Source organism: Prosopis cineraria, unplaced genomic scaffold, assembly GCF_029017545.1.
Source record: "Prosopis cineraria cultivar Desert tree isolate PC_DT_omini unplaced genomic scaffold, ASM2901754v1 PC2, whole genome shotgun sequence".
Lineage (NCBI taxonomy): Eukaryota > Viridiplantae > Streptophyta > Magnoliopsida > Fabales > Fabaceae > Prosopis > Prosopis cineraria.
The window spans coordinates 13695055-13713014 of NW_026555333.1; the positions used below are offsets into that span (position 1 = coordinate 13695055).

At 35.3% G+C, this 17960-nt stretch overlaps 2 protein-coding genes across 6 annotated transcripts; both read right to left on the minus strand.

Moving 5' to 3' along the window:
• Nucleotides 1-1411: 1411 nt before the first annotated feature.
• LOC129303322 (probable zinc metalloprotease EGY2, chloroplastic) lies at nucleotides 1412-6591 on the minus strand. Of its 3 annotated transcripts, XM_054942565.1 has the most exons (13): nucleotides 6453-6591; nucleotides 6191-6356; nucleotides 6019-6091; nucleotides 5258-5389; nucleotides 4683-4733; nucleotides 4478-4588; nucleotides 3910-3984; nucleotides 3690-3795; nucleotides 3508-3601; nucleotides 3094-3247; nucleotides 2242-2449; nucleotides 1895-2055; nucleotides 1412-1733 (listed from the first exon to the last, which is right to left on the minus strand). In XM_054942565.1, exons 2-13 carry the CDS (start codon nucleotides 6343-6345, stop codon nucleotides 1485-1487), a joined length of 1569 nt encoding a protein of 522 aa, XP_054798540.1. In that variant the 5' UTR covers nucleotides 6346-6356; nucleotides 6453-6591; the 3' UTR covers nucleotides 1412-1484. The 3 variants fall into 3 exon arrangements, with proteins under 3 accessions (XP_054798540.1, XP_054798539.1, XP_054798541.1); XM_054942564.1 differs by having other exon boundaries at nucleotides 6191-6513; XM_054942566.1 differs by having other exon boundaries at nucleotides 5258-5386; nucleotides 6191-6512.
• Nucleotides 6592-8293: 1702 nt separating this feature from the next.
• LOC129301879 (uncharacterized) lies at nucleotides 8294-16286 on the minus strand. 3 transcript variants are annotated; one of them, XM_054940504.1, is made up of 8 exons: nucleotides 16010-16286; nucleotides 15749-15898; nucleotides 14040-15668; nucleotides 12424-12528; nucleotides 12241-12342; nucleotides 9938-10079; nucleotides 8657-8963; nucleotides 8294-8487 (listed from the first exon to the last, which is right to left on the minus strand). In XM_054940504.1, exons 4-8 carry the CDS (start codon nucleotides 12481-12483, stop codon nucleotides 8415-8417), a joined length of 684 nt encoding a protein of 227 aa, XP_054796479.1. In that variant the 5' UTR covers nucleotides 12484-12528; nucleotides 14040-15668; nucleotides 15749-15898; nucleotides 16010-16286; the 3' UTR covers nucleotides 8294-8414. The 3 variants fall into 3 exon arrangements, with proteins under 3 accessions (XP_054796479.1, XP_054796477.1, XP_054796478.1); XM_054940502.1 differs by lacking the exons at nucleotides 14040-15668; nucleotides 15749-15898; nucleotides 16010-16286 and adding an exon at nucleotides 12697-13695; XM_054940503.1 differs by lacking the exons at nucleotides 14040-15668; nucleotides 15749-15898; nucleotides 16010-16286 and adding an exon at nucleotides 12697-13694 and having other exon boundaries at nucleotides 8294-8553.
• Nucleotides 16287-17960: the final 1674 nt, after the last annotated feature.

Genomic DNA, 17960 nt, shown 5'->3' on the forward strand with positions numbered 1-17960 from the left:
TTAACTACTTTCAAACTAACCCTATCTTTTCATATTTATCCTTATTAAACATCCTATAATAAATATAAAGTCACTATTAATAAAGATACTTTTTGAAAAAATAATAATAATTACACCTTAAAAATTAAAAATGCCTTGCATTTTTTAACGAAGGGAATCACACTTATTCCTCTCCATCACAATGTTAACTTTTTAGTTGTTAATAAAAAAATTAATTATTATAAAAATAAAAATGAGACTTATTTTTTTCAATCGAATGGCCACTTATTAAGGGCATATACATGCACACACACATATGAGAGATTGTTTTATTTTTTCACAATAAATTTTAATTACATTTAAATCCTTTGATCTTACATAATAATATTAGTCCAATAGAATAATTAATTGTGTCTAGTGCCCCTTGACTCTGATTTTTCCTAAAAAAAACAAAGATAAAGGTACAAATTTGGCCCCAAACTATTTTTTTAAGAGTATCTGATAACTTAAACTATCAAATGGTGTAAAATAAATTACAAACTTTAAAAGATAAAGCATCCAGTAGCCTGCTGTTAATTTCAGCTAACGAACATTATGTGGAGCCAACAATGACACATGGCACAACATATGCACAACACGTCAGCATGATAAATGTGCAAATTTAATCATGAACTATTTTTGAAAGAGTGTTGGATAGCCTCTACTTTAAAAAAAATAGATCATCCAACACCTTCCCCTCAATTTTGACCAAACATCATTTATTTTCATACTTATGAGACCCATAAAGCATTAATCTTTCAACTTTTTTGACTTCATTTTCAATCTCAATTCCAAAAGAAGAGATTCAAAGAGTTTTTATTGAAAAATATTCACGAAGGCAACGTTAACAAAATAAAAAAAATAATTCATCACTAAATTAAGTTAGAACCAATCTTTTCACATGTATAGTAAAATCAAGCTTCTATCTTTTTGACATCATCCTTGTGAATGTCTTCAAATAAAAACTTATTGAATCTCTTCTTCTGAAGTTTATATTGAGAACAAATGCAAGAAAATTAAAAAGATTAATGCTTTGTGAACTTCATATGTATGAAAATAAACAATGTTTGGTCAAAATTGAGAAAAAAGTGTTGGATGGTCTATTTTTTATAATAAAGGCTACACAGTGCTCCTCGCAAAATAATTCGCAGCTAAATTTACACCTTTATCATACTAATGTGTCGTGCACGTGTCGTGCCCCATGTTATTATGAGCTCCACATAACGTCTGTTAACTGAATTTAACTACGAACAACTGGATGCTCCATTTTTAAAAATTTATAATTTATTTTATACCATCTGATAGTTTAAGCTATCAGACGTTCCTGAAAAAATTTGTGGTTAAATTTGCTATTTTATCCAAAAAAAAATCCAATCGTTTGCCTATATCATAATTCACGCGCAAATCCTACCACGTACTCCGAAAAAATTATGGTTCGGCCATAGTTCAAGTGGACGTTAATGCTGCTAGAAACTCACAAGGACTTCGTCTGTAAATGGGAAAGGGTATGGCAAACATACTAACAAGCCAAGTAGCAAAACTGATACTCCAAGAGCAACATACTTCTCACCAGGATCTGTTATTTCCTCAGAGAGAGGAGCAATGGGACCTCTTTGTAAGAAGAAGATGAGAACTACCCAGTAAAATGCCACGTCGTTTAACAGAGATGATAATCCAAGAAGCACAATTGATGCTGCAGTGAAGCGGGATGATGCCTGTGCAATTGACTCTTGTCAGTACTTCTACCCAATAAGAAATGAAGTGAACGGCGTAAGATCTTATATTGAAAAATGTTCGCTCCACTTTGCAGGCATATTGAGGCTCCCTGCGAAGTGACTGAAGGTTCCAATTATTACTACTTTACTATATAGGGTACCTTTCTTCCCCATAGGGCAAACGATATTCTTCCACCATCAAGTTCTCCAGCTGGGATGCTGTTGATGGCATTAATAAGGAGGCCTGCCCAAGCCCAAATAACAAGAGGATTGACAGAAATTGGAGTTCCTTCTTTGAGCACGTTGCCGAGAAGCAGCTTTGCTAAAAATAATAAAGAAAAGAAGTTCACGAGACTCGCTTTATATTCTTTTTCTAAATCCTTAGCGAACCAAGCAATAAATCAATATGACTAGCAAACAGGAAGTTGGGGATGTAATTAAGACTTCTTTTAGCAGATAACAAATGCATATATGAAGCGATTTTCCCCATCTAAAGCATGGAGCTTACCGATGCCACCAGCAAGAAATGACTCGTGAAACACAGAAGCATCAACAACAATACCGATACCATCACTTGGGGGTAAAATAAAGCCTAACAACAGAAGCACAAGACCCAAGGTAAACCCAGCTATTGGTCCTGCAGCTGCAACTTTGAGAAGATCTTCCCGATTGGACACAATGTTTCTTATCCTCGTAATAGCACCAAAAGAGCCTATCTGCCACCACATCACTCATCAGAATATCCAAACCATCATGTAGTAAGTTATTAAATAGCACATGTCAAACAACAGGAAAAATTGTTTGTAATGCCAACCAAGCATCTGCCAGGATATTGAAATCATGCCATAGCAATTTATGGAGCACAAATTTAAGAAAAGAAAGAATAGAAGGCCTTGTATTATACTCTACGTAAAATGCTGTTATATAGACTACTCCTGGAGTATTAAAAGGATTTATCTTCGTCATGCAAATCAGATTCTGGGATAACTTTTCAAGGAAAACAATGCAACAGCAAAAATTCCCAGATGGCAAAAGAATCAAGCTATCTGATTAATGGCCAGAACATTGTTTAACAGAAAACACAAAAAAAATAGACAGATTTCAATGACATAAATCAAAAAACATAATGTGTGCGCGTGTGCGTGTGTTGAATATTGCTTTATCCATGCATCCTCAACATCAATATAAAATATAATCATTGGGAAGTCAAACTATTCATTAGCCATGAACAATATGACTCATCTCATACTTCGTGCAATGCATGGAAAAATGTGTCAATTGTAAAAAAAGAAAAGAGAAAAAGAAAATAAACGTAGAAAGCATCATTCGAACCTAAAGATAAAAGCTTTTATCACACAACCTGCCAGCTAGGAACAAAGTATGGCACCCCAAGCTTGACTCCAGTCTCTTTGGCAACCAAATAGTGACCGAGTTCATGTATCCCCAAAATAAGTGCAGTAACAACGGCTCCAGGTAGGCCATCCTTTAATAAGTTGAGATTGTCAAAAGTTGATCTGGATGATTAATAATACAACTGTTGGTAAGACAACAAGATGCAGGACTAATTTTTTTTAAAAAAAAAAATCCAAGCTCTTTGCAGATCTGCCAGAATATCTCTTTTATATGCTTAATAAAAGAAGATCAAAGGATATGGATTCCATGGTAGATACGAAATCAAGTGGACAAAACAAACTTTAAATCACAAATCAATTTTGAGGTAACTCTTGAAGAGAAAGAGAAAGGTTAAGTTCTAATACAGAGGGAAATCACTAACAATAAATTAGATTGCAATGCAGGGACATTGCGAAGCAGTAAGGTAAACACTGTAACGAGTCCAAAAGCTCCAGCAGCAAACCACTCAGGTACAGCTGTAGAGAAAAACCAAAGCCATAAATACAAATTATAAGCTCCACTAACACATTTTGTATCCTAGATTTCACAGGGGCTCATCAATACCAGTTGTCTCTGGTTGTAAGGTTGATCGTGGAACTACTACAGCCACTGGTTTATCATCTTCAGGATTGATCAGAAGGAAAAGCTTGTATTCATCTCCAAATTTATCCTGTGACAGAATTTATCCAGCAATCACGTTCAGTAACTGAATGTAGGACATAATTAGTCTCCAATTCACAAATAATAATAATAATAATATAAATAAATAAATAAATATGCATACCTGCATTCTCCTTGATATCTTTTCATAACTTTTTGAAGCTTGCCCTCTTAGATTTCCTTTGAATAAGACTCCACCCTGGCAAGGTAGGTAAAGCCCAATGTTTTTATGAGTGACAAATCTAAAGCTTAACATGGGGGAGGGGGCAAAAATTAAAGCTAAATGATGATTTTTTTGGAGGAGGGGGCCTACAACTAATTTTAAATTTTTTACAACTATAAGAAAACAAATTTTAAAAGGAAATTTTAAGTTTTTCTTCCTTTTTTTTTGGGGGGGGTGGGGGAGGGGCTGGAAATTCAGCTGCTTGCTCCCTTATAGATTTTTCAATGGCTTTTATGTCAAGAATTTTTGCATATCTAGCTTGGTAAGTTGGTATTGGTATCATGTTTAATTCAATGTAACATGTAAAATGACTTCTGCAAGGACATTATTTCTGAAAAATTTACTCCAATTATTATCATCAATGTCATGAAAAGAATTTGAAGTCTGAAAATAAATTCTTAATAGTATACAGAACCATTTTTGAAATGATGTGACTACATCTTGTGTGCTTAAGCAAGTGAGATCTCACCTCATATGGGTCCTGGCTTGTTATGAAAAAAGTATCAAAGCCAAAAACTTGGTTCTTAAGAACTTCAATCGTTTCCTTTGGAATTTGTATTGCTTCCTCCAGTTGCTGTGGCTGCTTGAAGATATGAAAACCAAAAATACAGAAAAATTAAAAAAGGAGTATGCCACTTCTAATGCAGGAAAGGCTGAAGATTAGTTATAATCACCTTCACACCTGGAAGAGGTGAACCACTTGCAACTTCTACACTATCTACACTCTGTTTACATGAGAAACCCAAATAATACAAAATAAGACAAGTAACATATACTGCTCCTAATTCCAAATGAAACAATTTCTCTTTTTTACATTTTAAGAAAGAAATTGGAAAATAAAGTAGAGCTCATGGTAGAAACAAGTTTTTGGGCGGGAAAAAACCATTCTTGTGTGGACAATTAATTAATATGACCTAATAGAGAATAAGTCCGAAGGTTTAATTATTGAGGCAAGCATTAGATAATGCTCATCAGATAATTTTCAGACTTTCAGCAAACTTGAAAGAAGTACAGTTGGCTAACTGTAACTGCAACAAACATTAGCACCTTTGAATGTCATTAATGCATAAAAGAATTCATGTAAATTTAATCAAGTAGCTTGTAGAGTGCTTTATGTCCATGGGCAAAAGAATGCTGAGAGTCAATGGACATTCGTAAATAAAAAGAAAGTAAAATAGGGCAATGCACCCATTTCCAAGCAAGAATGTGTGCGTCAAAACTCAATCTAAATATAGGAGTCATGGATTACCTGCTCATTATTTTGACCTAGATTTTCATCGTCAAATTTGTTTACTTGCTCCCCATCTAAAGACTGAGAGACATTTTGCTCAAGAGAATTTACCGAAGATTGTGTTTCTCCATTTTCATGTGCCTCTTTCTGCTAAGAACATTCAAGAAACGTCCCTTGGCAAGTAAGAATATAATCCATTAAAAGACCCACCTATCACATAAAACTAGTCATCTTGAGTACAGAGGGTTCAGGGCTTTTATAAAAATGAACATTTTACGTCGCTCTATTAGCTAAAGTATAAAAAAATATCCCATGATCATGAATTTGCTGAAACATGAACATTTCAATCGACAGTCTAAGGACCCGTCCATTACCAGCAGCAACTTATTGAATTGACGCTCATACTTCTGCTTGATGGCATCATTTAGAACTTTTAACAAGCCAAGCACTAATGACAATATTAGCACCAGGCCACCCTTAGTATGGTAATCAAAATTCTCAACTTTATATGCACTTCTTTCCACAAAAATAAGTACAATTCCGTCTTCCAAATTCTACTCAAATCTCTTCCGTAGGCCAATTACCTTTCCAACAAGTAGAACAAGTTTTAAAATTTTTTATCAACATATTTTAACACAATCCAAAGAATCCTGAGCATGTTAAACCAATGAGAAAGGGTTAGTAGCACTAACAGAGCTCTGCCTTGAACATGTTTACGACGTAAAAATGATCAAAACGAAAAGAAACTTGAAATGGAGGCAGTAATTGATTGGAAGTACCTCCTCGTTGTCACCATCTGGTTCGGAATGTGGCTCAGTAACTCTACAAGCAGTTTCTCGCTTCCCATTTGATCTTAATCGATAACCATATCATCATTTGAAGCTAAATCAGTTCATCGCGAAATAGAAATCGACTCCCATCAAAACCAGCACAAGGGAAACAAACCCTTACCGTCGATTCCGAACTATCTTCAAGCCACTCCGAGAAAACCGTAAATGCCGATAACCATCGGAAGGAGGCAGGCACGGTTGAAATCGAATATCACAGCAAAAGCTGCATCGGGATAGAAGGATGAGATTCCCGCGAAAAGTTGCCGCAACACTCATCGTTACGCTTCCTTATTTGAATGCAGAAAGAGCTCTAATTCAGATGAAACCCTATTGCCATTATAGATTTTAAACTAGCCAGGGAAATTTAAGTCGCAAGGCCTTACAGTCCAAGGGGCTGTAATCTATCTGGGACGAGCCACGATTTCGTTGGGGGTTGGGTTCCTTCTGGCTTCTGCGCAGATATTTTCCACCGTTTCGAGAACAGGGAACGGCGAATTCGGCCAGCGAATCAACTTTTGACACGTGTTAAGTTATGGATCATAGTGCTAGACTTCGTGTTCTTTTCTATTAATTAATCTTAAATAATAAATTCTGCATTGCGCTTTTCAGAAAGATACTTTCCATCCCTGTCTAGCCAATGCTGAGTCGAGTATGTATGTAATTTTCTGCTACGTGGGCGTCTTCTCTGTCTTACGAGATTATGGGAATGTTATTACCTTCTACATTGAACATGTTCTGTACTTCAATAAGCTAGTTTTTTTTGTAAATCATAATTTTATAATAAAATGATATGAGATATAGATTAAGTTTACCCAATTTGTGGGCCCTTTCGAGTTGCCACTCAAAACATCATGAATTGATCATTGGGATTGTTACGTCCCACATTAAAAAAATCTAGAAAGAATCTTATATGTGTGTGTGTATATATATATATATATTAGTGGGTACATTATACACTTTATTAAATTAGTTTTTTGGAAAAAAAGTAATTCATTATTGACAATATTCTCTCAAACACGCTCCAATCCACAAACAGTCTGTCAAAGTTCTAGTTTTTAAGCTTGTGTCTCAATAATGTAGCATGAGAGGCATAGTACATTTTTAAGATTATAATATGAGAGAATTACATTCAATCCACTTTCAAAAAAAATTTATCACAGATAAAAACCAATAAAAAGTTTTATTTGAAAAAAATCAAACCAAGTTTCTATTTTAACAATAATCCGTTCTGCATTAACTCTCATCTATGATTAATTTTTTTGGGAAGAGCTTGACTGTGATTTTCCTGTATAATATTTAGCCTAAACTTGAGGGAAAATGAAGCAGTCTATATACCTTGACCTGATGTTGAAGTATGATATTCCTTCAAAATGTAAGAAATAACAATTCCTTACAGCTAGCACTCAATCCCCATATTTTGGAAAGGGGTAATCATTTGCATCCTTAATAGGTTTATGTTGTCACTTGTCACCATATCAAGTAGTCACATAATCCGAAAGAAAAATGACCAAGAACGAGAGAGGGGCCAGACCCCTAAAACCTCCTTGGCTAAGTTGATTTCGCAACTGAGTTTGACAGACGGATGTATAATTCAAGGCCGTTGCTAAGTAAACTAATGATAAGGAGGCTGAGTGGATCGGGTATTAAGAAAGCGAGCCACTTCTTCCACATTCTACATCCATCCAAGGGTTGAGAAGCAGGTTGAACTTGAACTTGCCAGATTTCATGCGTCTTAAGTATTACAACACTCTGTTTTACAGTCTATCACAAGAACGAGTGATCGAAGAACACTCAGGATGCTTTTCATGAAGTTAAGGACTTTTTTTTTTTTTCAGGTACAAAGAATAGGTTACACTGACAGAAGAAATATCTCACTTGAAATATTAAAAACAAAATATAAATACCTTTCAATTAAATTATTACATCTACAAAAGTTGATATTCAAATTCCAACCACTTACTTAAATTACCCTACTGTTCACACCAACTTTGATTGGTTATTAAGGACATTTTTAAAATGTTATAATAATTTTTAACAAATAGAAACCTCCTAACTAATTTGATTTGATTAAAGAATTCTTGTAAAAAGGGCAAGAAGGATTTATTATTATTATTATTACGTAAGGTAAGCTAGAAGCTTAAGGAATCGAACCTGCAACCCTTTATTGAGAAAAATAAACTTCACGCCACTATGTCTAGGCCATAGGATAAGACTACGCGCAGTATGTCAAAAATCACATCAACACAATCTAATCCAATATGCTGAGAAAATCTCCTTTCACATCCAGTACAACAGCATCACAAATAAGCTCCATTTCCCACACCAACAGCCATCGTTATAATCCATCATGTATTCCCTATATGGTGAAGAGAACTCAACGTGTATTCCCTATATGGTGCCCAAGACAATGTATATACCCTTCACAAAAATATAGTTGAGATCAATCTTCTGACATGTACAGACCAAGTCTTGTAGAGAAAGGATCTAAAGAAAGAAAGCAAAAGGGGTTAGCTTATCATATCATCTGGTTTCTCATCTCAACTACTCAAGGGGTTAGCTTATCAAGTCATCTGGTTTCTCATCCCACCTACTCTTGCGCCTTCCCCGTTTGCCACTTTTGGGAGCTGCATTCTGCTGAAGCAACTTCATTAGCTCTTCAGGCAATGGCGGCACAGGGAGATGAATTAGATCATTCTCATCGTCTGCATCGCTGCCAATCCATCCATAGCATGGCTTACGCCTCTTGATAGGAGCATCCTCGCATGGTTGTGAAGGTTGGGTCACCGGAAGCTTCACATTCTTAGCACCTGAATTTCTGTTGCTCCTAATGGCATCATCAACAGACTTTCTCTCATTTTCTGCCCCCAACCGGAATTGAGTTGAATCCTCAACATCTGGGAAAAACAGTGTTCTGAAATGAATAAAAGGACAGGAGAAAAATTTTCAATGATCTTTTGCATACAAACTTTTTTTCCTTCCTTTTCCTCAGTGATGATTTGAACTGAAACATACCTGGCATTTGAATTTGTCAAGGCTTTAGTTTTAGATGAACAAGGTTTACTCCCTCTTTGCAATTACCATCCATTGATCGGAAATTGTTGGCTTTAATAAAGGACAAAATTTAGGTGAAGTTCCTTAAATATTTGTTTTCAAGTTTTCCAATAAAAATATATCCCATGAAAAAATCACACACACAGGTCAAATGTATGAGGCTAGTTGGTAAATACTATGAAAGGGGGAGGTTTTTTTTTTTTTTTTTTGGGGGGGGGGAGGGAGAGCTGATAGGGAACGCTGATAGGGAACACCAAATAAGCGTAGTGTACTTAATCTAGTCCTTTAATAAAACAATCAAATATCAGCCAGTGGGTTATCGATCAGGTGCATGTTTTTTTTTTTTAAAAAAAAATAGATTTATGGGTGAGTCCAACTTAAAAATTACCGTATGCTTGGCTGTGTTTGGAGCTGAAAGTTCAGGAAACTGCTACTCTTGCCAGCCCAGTTAACTTATTATTACAAGATATCAAAGATGACAGGGGCTGTTAAAGTTCCACAATACAAATTGAACTTGAAAGATAGAAACTTACTTGAAGGACCAAAGTTATAACTTAGTATCATTGATGTTTTAAGAATGCTTTAGGTTTTAAAAATTTATAGATAGAATGAATGATAACTTTGAAAAGCATTAGTAGCTCTGGAAAGAAAGTGGCAACTTCAATCACTAAAAACAATTTTAATTTTTGAAGTCTTTCTCTATTATTACTGGATTGTGGAGCTCCCTATCTGTCATTTTCTCGATGGCTAGATCAAATTATGCAATTTAATTATCAAATTCTAGATCAAGCCCAAAAAAAAAAAAATTCTAGATTACCAAGTGAAGCTGAGACTTGAGCATCATTGGTCTGAGGAGCCACTCCCTCAGCCACCAGATTAGAGGAGCCAGCTTCAGAATTCACGCGTGTGGGGACATCAACTGATGTGACAGTTTCTCCTTCCCCTATTGCAATATCATCCTGCAAAAATTCATCATGTTTCTTTTCTGAAAGATTGGGATAGATAAGCAGTTCCCTTTATAGAGTCCCTTAACAAACTTGGATGATATCCAAACAAGGGAAATCCTCCAAAACTTGTAATTTCAGCAGAATTAAAGTTGAACAGTTTTTCCAAGAGGAAAATACAAGAAACGAAAGAAGAAGAAGAATGTACCACTATATCATATTGGAACTTCAATTTTAGTAAACTATAATGAATATAGGAACATCAAACAGGTGCAGATAATATTCCACTCCATTTCTGAGTCTCGTGCTTCTTAGCCCTTAGGCTACATTCAGTAGAAACTTTGGAAAAGAATTCCTTTTCCATTACACAAAAATCAAGATGAGAAATATCTATTATATCCCAGTAATCATTTATCAACAATTATTTTCATTTTATTATTTATATCTAGGGATCACCCATGTTTTACAGCCGATCCCAAGTCTGGATAAAGGAGGAGGATTGTGTTAGGCCCTCAACAACCAACGTAAAACTTCATTGAATCACACATGGATATAGTTGTATGTATATCTAGGGATACAAATGACATTTCACATCTTAAAAATCACTTTTATAACATTCCCTTTTCATTCTATTCCATTTTGCAAACCAAACGAGGCCTTGTGGAGAAAGCAAGAGAGACCTGGTGGCAAGAGGTGGGGAAGATGAGAGACATCAGTGACTTTTTACGGAGATTCAATGCTGATAGTGCATTTGAAAATGGAGGTGGTTATAAATTGATAAAATTGAAGCGGTGTTTGCTTTTCTGGTAAGTAAAAGCATATTAGATAAAAAAAGGTTACCACAAAAAAAAAAAGCCTTTCTTAAGCTTTGCGCTATGAAAAGCTAGAAAAAACTAACATGCAGGGCCTACTGCCCTACTCACATGGGTCTTCTAGGAAATGGACTTGTATGCGAAACTGCATATTCTGCGGTACTTTATGCAGAGAGAGTAAAAATAATGTGTCTTACATAATTGTCACATAATTCTTTTACATAACTTTATGCAGAGAGAGTAAAAATAATGTGTCTTACATAATTGTCACATAATTCTTTTACATAATTGTCCATAATATCTATCCATTACTACTATCAGCAGAACAGAGGTTAATGCCATGAGCTGGATTAGCCTCCTTAGTTCCCCAGAAAAATTGCAGATAATTGAGACATCATGCTAGTGATGTTTTGATATTCAAAGTGCATGAAGAAATAAGGAGATAATTTCTCCCATGGCTTGGTGTGATCACAATTATCATTTGTCAGGAACAGCAAATATCTACTAAAGAGCTTCAATATTTGGTAAATATAATAGCTAATAAGCAAAGTTCATGTATTTATACATGGGAAATTTTCCTCTTTGACAATGACTATATACCTTAGATTACCAGAATCATCAATAACAATAAAATAATACCATGTAGTTAACTACACCAACTTTAGATGGTGGGAAAATACAGATATGCATCATAAATACCAGTAAAAATAATAATAATAATAATAATAATAATAATAAGTAGCATCCAGTTGACCATATCAGATAAGTTGTAGTTACCAGAATATTAGGAGAATTAAATAAGAAAAACTATTGACATACAAATGCCTCTTCCAAGTTCTCAGTCTACTTGATCTGTATGGCAATGGATCTTAACTTTCATTTACAATTTGAGCGCCGTTTTAAGGAAAATGGATTCACCACAAATAATTTCATAACCCTAGCTGCTACTTGTTACCTGTTTGTGTGTTAGAGAGCTAGAGGGAAATGAAAGAGAAAATTATTTTGGAGTAATGAAGGGAACCATGAAGAATTATATTGTGCTGGCCGATATTAGGGTAGCCCCGCATCGTACCCTAGAATTTAAGAGGCATTAGGACAGATATCTGTAAATATAGAGGCAAGTTTTGTTGATAGAAGGGGTTAAGCCAAGCCCAATAAACTAAAAACGAAATCTTCAGAAGTCCTTTTTGCTGTTTTTTTCCCCATCACCATTTCTTAGGAATCAAGCAAAGCATTTTGTTAAAGGAGCAACCAAGATAAATGTCAAATACTAGCATACCGATACTTCGGAGAAAATAGATGAGTAAAGAGAACGAAAGGAAAACGTAAAATGGGAGCCAATAAAACTCAGTCCGTGTATTTACCTTCTCTTCTGAAGAAATTTGTTGTTTGCTAAGTATGGTTTCGATTAGGAGCTCGTAAGAATGCTCTTCAATAAAGGGCCACCCTTGGGTTCCTTCATAAACCTAGAGAAACCTCAGGTATTAAAAAAAGATAAAGGAAATAAAAACATCTACTATTTGATGAGTTTGAAAGAGAAGACCAACATCTAGAAGCTCGTTAACCGTTTCTCGAACTAGCCTTTCATTAAATCCATACGGAAGCATAGCGTCAAGAGCAGCATCTATTCTTCTATTACCAGGTGCGTTGTTCTGCATGTAAATTCAAAACTTCAGTGAGGAAGGGGAAATGCGAGAATGCCGAGAGGGGAATTATGTGTTGGAGGAGGGAGAAAGGAGGGGCAGCTGCGAAATGTAAAATGAAAGTGGGCAGTAAACTAAACAGGACGGAAACGAGAGAGCGACTGGGAAATGCAGAACCTTTCTGGTTCGGCCCCGAGACCTGGAGACCATAGTTGTGAAGGCGGCTGCTGCTTCTTCTTTAGTGATTGGGATATCGAGATTCTTCACTACTCGAGGGATGCACTACGATGCGCTGATACACTCGCCAGAGAAGCACATGACGGTTCTTTGTGACCTAGTATTACTTCAGACTATAACAACTAGTTGCGTGGGTATAACCAGGATGAGTTGCAACAGGCTTTGATGTAATGGCTATTATAGCCTAATTGTCTTTTCTTTTATTTTTATTTGCCCTACCTTCAAGCTTTTGCCTGCCATTCTATGGGGAAGAAAAGGAACGAAATTAAAACGCTTCTTTGGTTTTCTGGGCACGGCGATTAAACGTTTCGCAGACTCCTGGGGAATCCATTCTCTGCTCCTGAAAAAAAGAGCAAGCGAGATGCTGCTTTTGAATTTTGGCCCTTGGATTAATCGCCTTGCGATCATGATATAACTTGGCGAGAGTACGCGACTCAGAGCACATCCCTGGTTTGGCTCTTTGCAGAATCTGGAATGTGCGAATGGAAGATTTGAAGCTGACCTTGGGATGATCATGCCACGTGGCGTTGCCATCGGTATAGAATGAATTTTAGGGGTCAAAATTCAAGGGCAGCATGACCTCTCCCTACTTCTTGCAGTAGCTGAGAATCGAGATCATTGCTCATGTATGATGGTTGTATGGCCGGGCACGTAAGAGGTAAAGAAGCAAATAAACAAAGCGTGGAGCGAGGGGGCCACATATATATAAATGGAAAAGGACACCTCCAAAATAAAATTGTGAAATATAGCAATCTAGGGATCTCTGGGCCTGAGAGGCCCCTAAGTTCTGGGTTGAAATCGAAATTCATCAGACTGGCAGGAGTTGCTCACAATATTCTTAAACTGATCCCTTCCGTATTTGTATTTTTATTTTAATTCATTATTCTGATTTCAAAATTCATCCATTTAGTAAAAATTCAATGGCACGCTATATTGCACTAATCGTTTATTTAGATTTCTTAATTTTTACAATGCATTAGCTTAAATAAAATTTATCTTAAATTGGATACCGCCTGTCAAGGGGACCTGCCAAGAGCCCCTCTCTCATCATATAACACTTACGCGGAAAAGGGGAAGAAAAAAAAAAAAGAATTCCACAAGCAGCATATTTATCAGCATTCGGCATTTACAAGATGTCAAGAGATCAGAGCATAGACAATATAAGAGAACTTGGGAAATTGTCACAAAAAATTCATAAAAGCAAACAAGAGAAATTTAGGAAAATCATAGTCAGACATCAATAGTTTAAATATACTAGAATTGATTGTCACTTAAAAGTGTACCTGCCAAGCATATCTAGAGTATCTTTGTAAACCGAATCTTGTTTAGATTTTTATACTTTTCCTGGGGCTGGCAATAGATACACTAAATCATTCTCGTCATTGTCAACGTCGCTAATCCACCCAAAGCAGGGTTTACGCTTCTTTGCGATAGGGGAGGATCCCAATTCCACTGATGGTCTCGGACACATTTCAGGAGATCTAACATCAGCAACAGTCAGTGCCCTGCATTGTTCTGTAGCAACCTTGTGTTCTAGGATATTTTCAAGAGGGTGATTAGAATTATCTGTTGGTGCCTGGGCCAGAGAGAAAACTTCTTCAGTAACTTTTTCCTGAGATGTATGAGAGTGCCCAGGGACATCCGATAGTGTTGTTTGATTGATGCATCGAGAATCATCTTGAAGGGATTGGGCATAAGAGGAGTGAGATTGTGCCTCAGACTCAGCCTGAGATTTCTCACTCCAGAGAAATTAGATGTTAGACACATGAGGAAACAGTAAGTAGAGTTTGTTATAACTAGCTCTGCCGTGAATGGTAGCCATGCGCATCCATTTTTGTATGATATGAATGAATAGTACAATGGGTGCTCATCCAGCCAATGAAATCATATTCAAAACGTGTCAAATACCATAAAAGAGACTTAATCAAAAAGTGGCACAAAACTGCTGAAATATAGTGTAGTATATCATTTGAAATTTGCAGTAAAATCAATCACTTGCGCAAGCTAAAATGAACATTCTACTTTCAACTTGAACAGCAGAAACAAAAAACCGAAATACTTGGCATGAGAAAAAAAATGAAAAAAAATCACATCCACATGTATGATTAACTAACAACAGACGTCTAAACAGGTATATCATTTTGTTGAGACAAATTCTACTTCAAATATTTGCAATTGGATCTTAACATTTATTTTCAATACTTTGGAGCATCTTCCACATTTAAAAACAACAGGTCCTACTCAGCATATTGAAGAATGACATGACTTTTAACAAAGCGAAGAATGAACATACACACACATGAGGATTACAATTTTACTTGAAAATTCAGGTTTAGAAATCACAATGACAGTTGAAATTTAGAAACCGTCTTACATCTTAACCATAGCATTGAACAATGCAAGGTTGTAAACTTTATGCATACCCAGGGGTGGAGACAGGCCAAAGATAGAGAAGTTCTGTTTATATCCTAAACCCAGTCCCATTCCTTTTCTTTCTTCTTCTTCTTCTTCTTCTTTTGGTAATCCAACACAGTCCCATTCTAATCAAATTAATTATCTGTTATGCTAGTTCAGAAGGGAATAACGATTTTTCAGTTAGAGTTTGAACTATATATAACATAAATGAGCCTTGCTAGTTATCATCAAGAGGGCGAAATTAAGTAACTAAAGCTGATGCCATTCGATTGACTCAAGACAAAAGCATGAATCATGTAAAAACTGTCCATTTTGACTCTTGAGGAACTGCATCACCGAAGCAGTTTAACATAGAAATGTAGCATCAGTACATGCACATTAGAGTTAAAAAGGTTCCAATGTCGTTCAGTTAACCATTTCTTTCCCAGCATCATTATACCATCAGCTACAAGCAAGCCTGGAAATTCTACTGCTTCATATTAGCTCTGTTTTGGAACCTGACTCGAAGAGTGGGAAGAGTCATAAATTGCGGAAAGAAAACAGTGAAATGAACGTATTAAAATCAGGTGAAGATAACCTTTGCTGAAGAAGAACGCTCCAACAACTTTGGCGGTGTGTTTTCCAGTTCAGCTTTCTCTTGTGACTCTTGTTCTTCAAGGATTACTTCAATAACCACCTTGTAAGATGAATCCTCGATGAATGCCCAACCTTAATCTCCGCCATAGGCCTGAAACACAATCCTTTATCTCCTCATACGATCACACAAATCCTATATCAGATTTATAGGTCGAAACGTAAACCTTTTTTTTAACAGTTATCAAGCCTCCAGAGGACTCACCTTAAGGAGCTTGTTTACAGTTTTACGCACCAAATCTCTGGAGAAACCCATGGGACAGAGGGAATCCAGTGCAGCGTCAATACGCTCCAGCCCCACCTGATTTATTTATCTTTTTCTCAAGAGGAGAAGCCATGAGAGACAGAAACAATAAACTATAATTCAAGAAATTCAAAGTAAATTGGTGACCCTGAGGTGAAAACCTTTCTTTTTCTTTGCCGAGAAATCATTAATGCGTTGTTTCGTCTCGCAGATCCCTCAGCTTTCTCGCAGATCAAGCCTCATTGCATTCCTTGTGCGAAACACTGCGGGGACGAATCCCGTGCTTCACAAGCAATGAACAGGAAATTTGATTTTCCTCTTCATCGAATTTAAAATATTAATCTGTTTTCTATTTAAACATTTTTTCAAGGATTTAGGGTTTGTGAAATTCAGTAATTTTCGCACTATAATTATTATTTGTTTAAAGATAAAAATATTGTGACATTGCAAATACTTAAAGATGTTCTAAAAATACCATTTATGATTCATAGAAATATTGTGATTGATATTGTCAAAACAATATTGTGATTGAGAAAGAAATACATAATTCACATCTGGGTTTTTTGACCTGAAATACATATACGGGTTTTGCACTCTTACAAATTTGAATTTTGATATACGCAGTATTTTAATATTTTTATGCACTATTATGCCCTACGTGAAGTTTTTTTTTCGGCCATGCATACGCTAGATGAAGTTAAGAGAGAGTATTTTATTCAGATGAGTTACTTTAGGATTAATTTTAATATTCTACTATCACAATAACAAATAAATTAATCTTTCATTGGTCAAAAAATTTGTTGCTTAATTCCTATAGAGAGAGAAGTTTTTTTATCCCTAAAAAAGGCGGTTCATTTTTTTGTTCATTTTTAAACTGGCTACTTTAAGCTTTGTTGAGATGTATTAAATAAATAAGACACTAGTCCATTGAATTTTTTTTATTAAAAAACAAAAACGAAATAAACATTTTCCTCTTAATGTCAATAAATTAGAAGTAGCTTCAACTTTCATTACTTACTCTTTCTTTTTTGGTCAATGAATTTTTCTATTGAACCAAAACAAGAAAACTTGCCCCCCACAACAGCAGATTCGTATCACAAGAGCACTAACATTCATATCATATCACTAATGAAATTATTACTATTATTATTAGGTTAAAATGCATAAAATCCTTATGAACTTTAAGACAGTTATATATAACCCCTCTCACTTTTAAAAATTTAAAATTAACTCCCTAACATTTAATTTTATTTTTCAAAACCCCCTATTATTAATAATGTTATTTTTTCATGAAAATTAAAATGTCATTCAACTAAAAAATATTATTAAAAAAATATTAGGGTAAAGGGGCAAAAATACTCACAAAATAGTCAGCCATGAGCACCAAGTATCCTAAACTGATAAAAAAGACAAAAATACTCATAACGTTATATGGATTGGTGCAAAAGTAATCAAACTGTTAACTTTGACCTAACACCGTTAATTTTAACCGTTAAATGCTGACTATGCATGTCACGTGTTAGTCTTTACTGACGTGAACTAAAAAAAGATAAAAATACCCACGAAGTCATTGGCCAAGGGCAAAAATACCCATAACGTTGTCAGAGTTAGTGCAAAAGTGATCAATCTATCCAATCCCTTAAATGTTTACTGTTTAGCTAACATCTAAGCAAAGTTGATTATTTTTTCACTGATATAAACAAAAAATATTCCTAAATAAAATTCTCTGAAAGTTAATCAGTTATTGTATAAATATCATTTGAAAATTTTAAATATATCGTAAATGCAATTGTTTAAGGTTGTGACAATGTTCTTAAGCTATATGTGCTCAATCTCAATCTTTAATTTTGAACAACCTATCTTATTATGTTAAAGCTCAGGTTTTGTAGACAAGAAAAATGAGTAGAGAGGG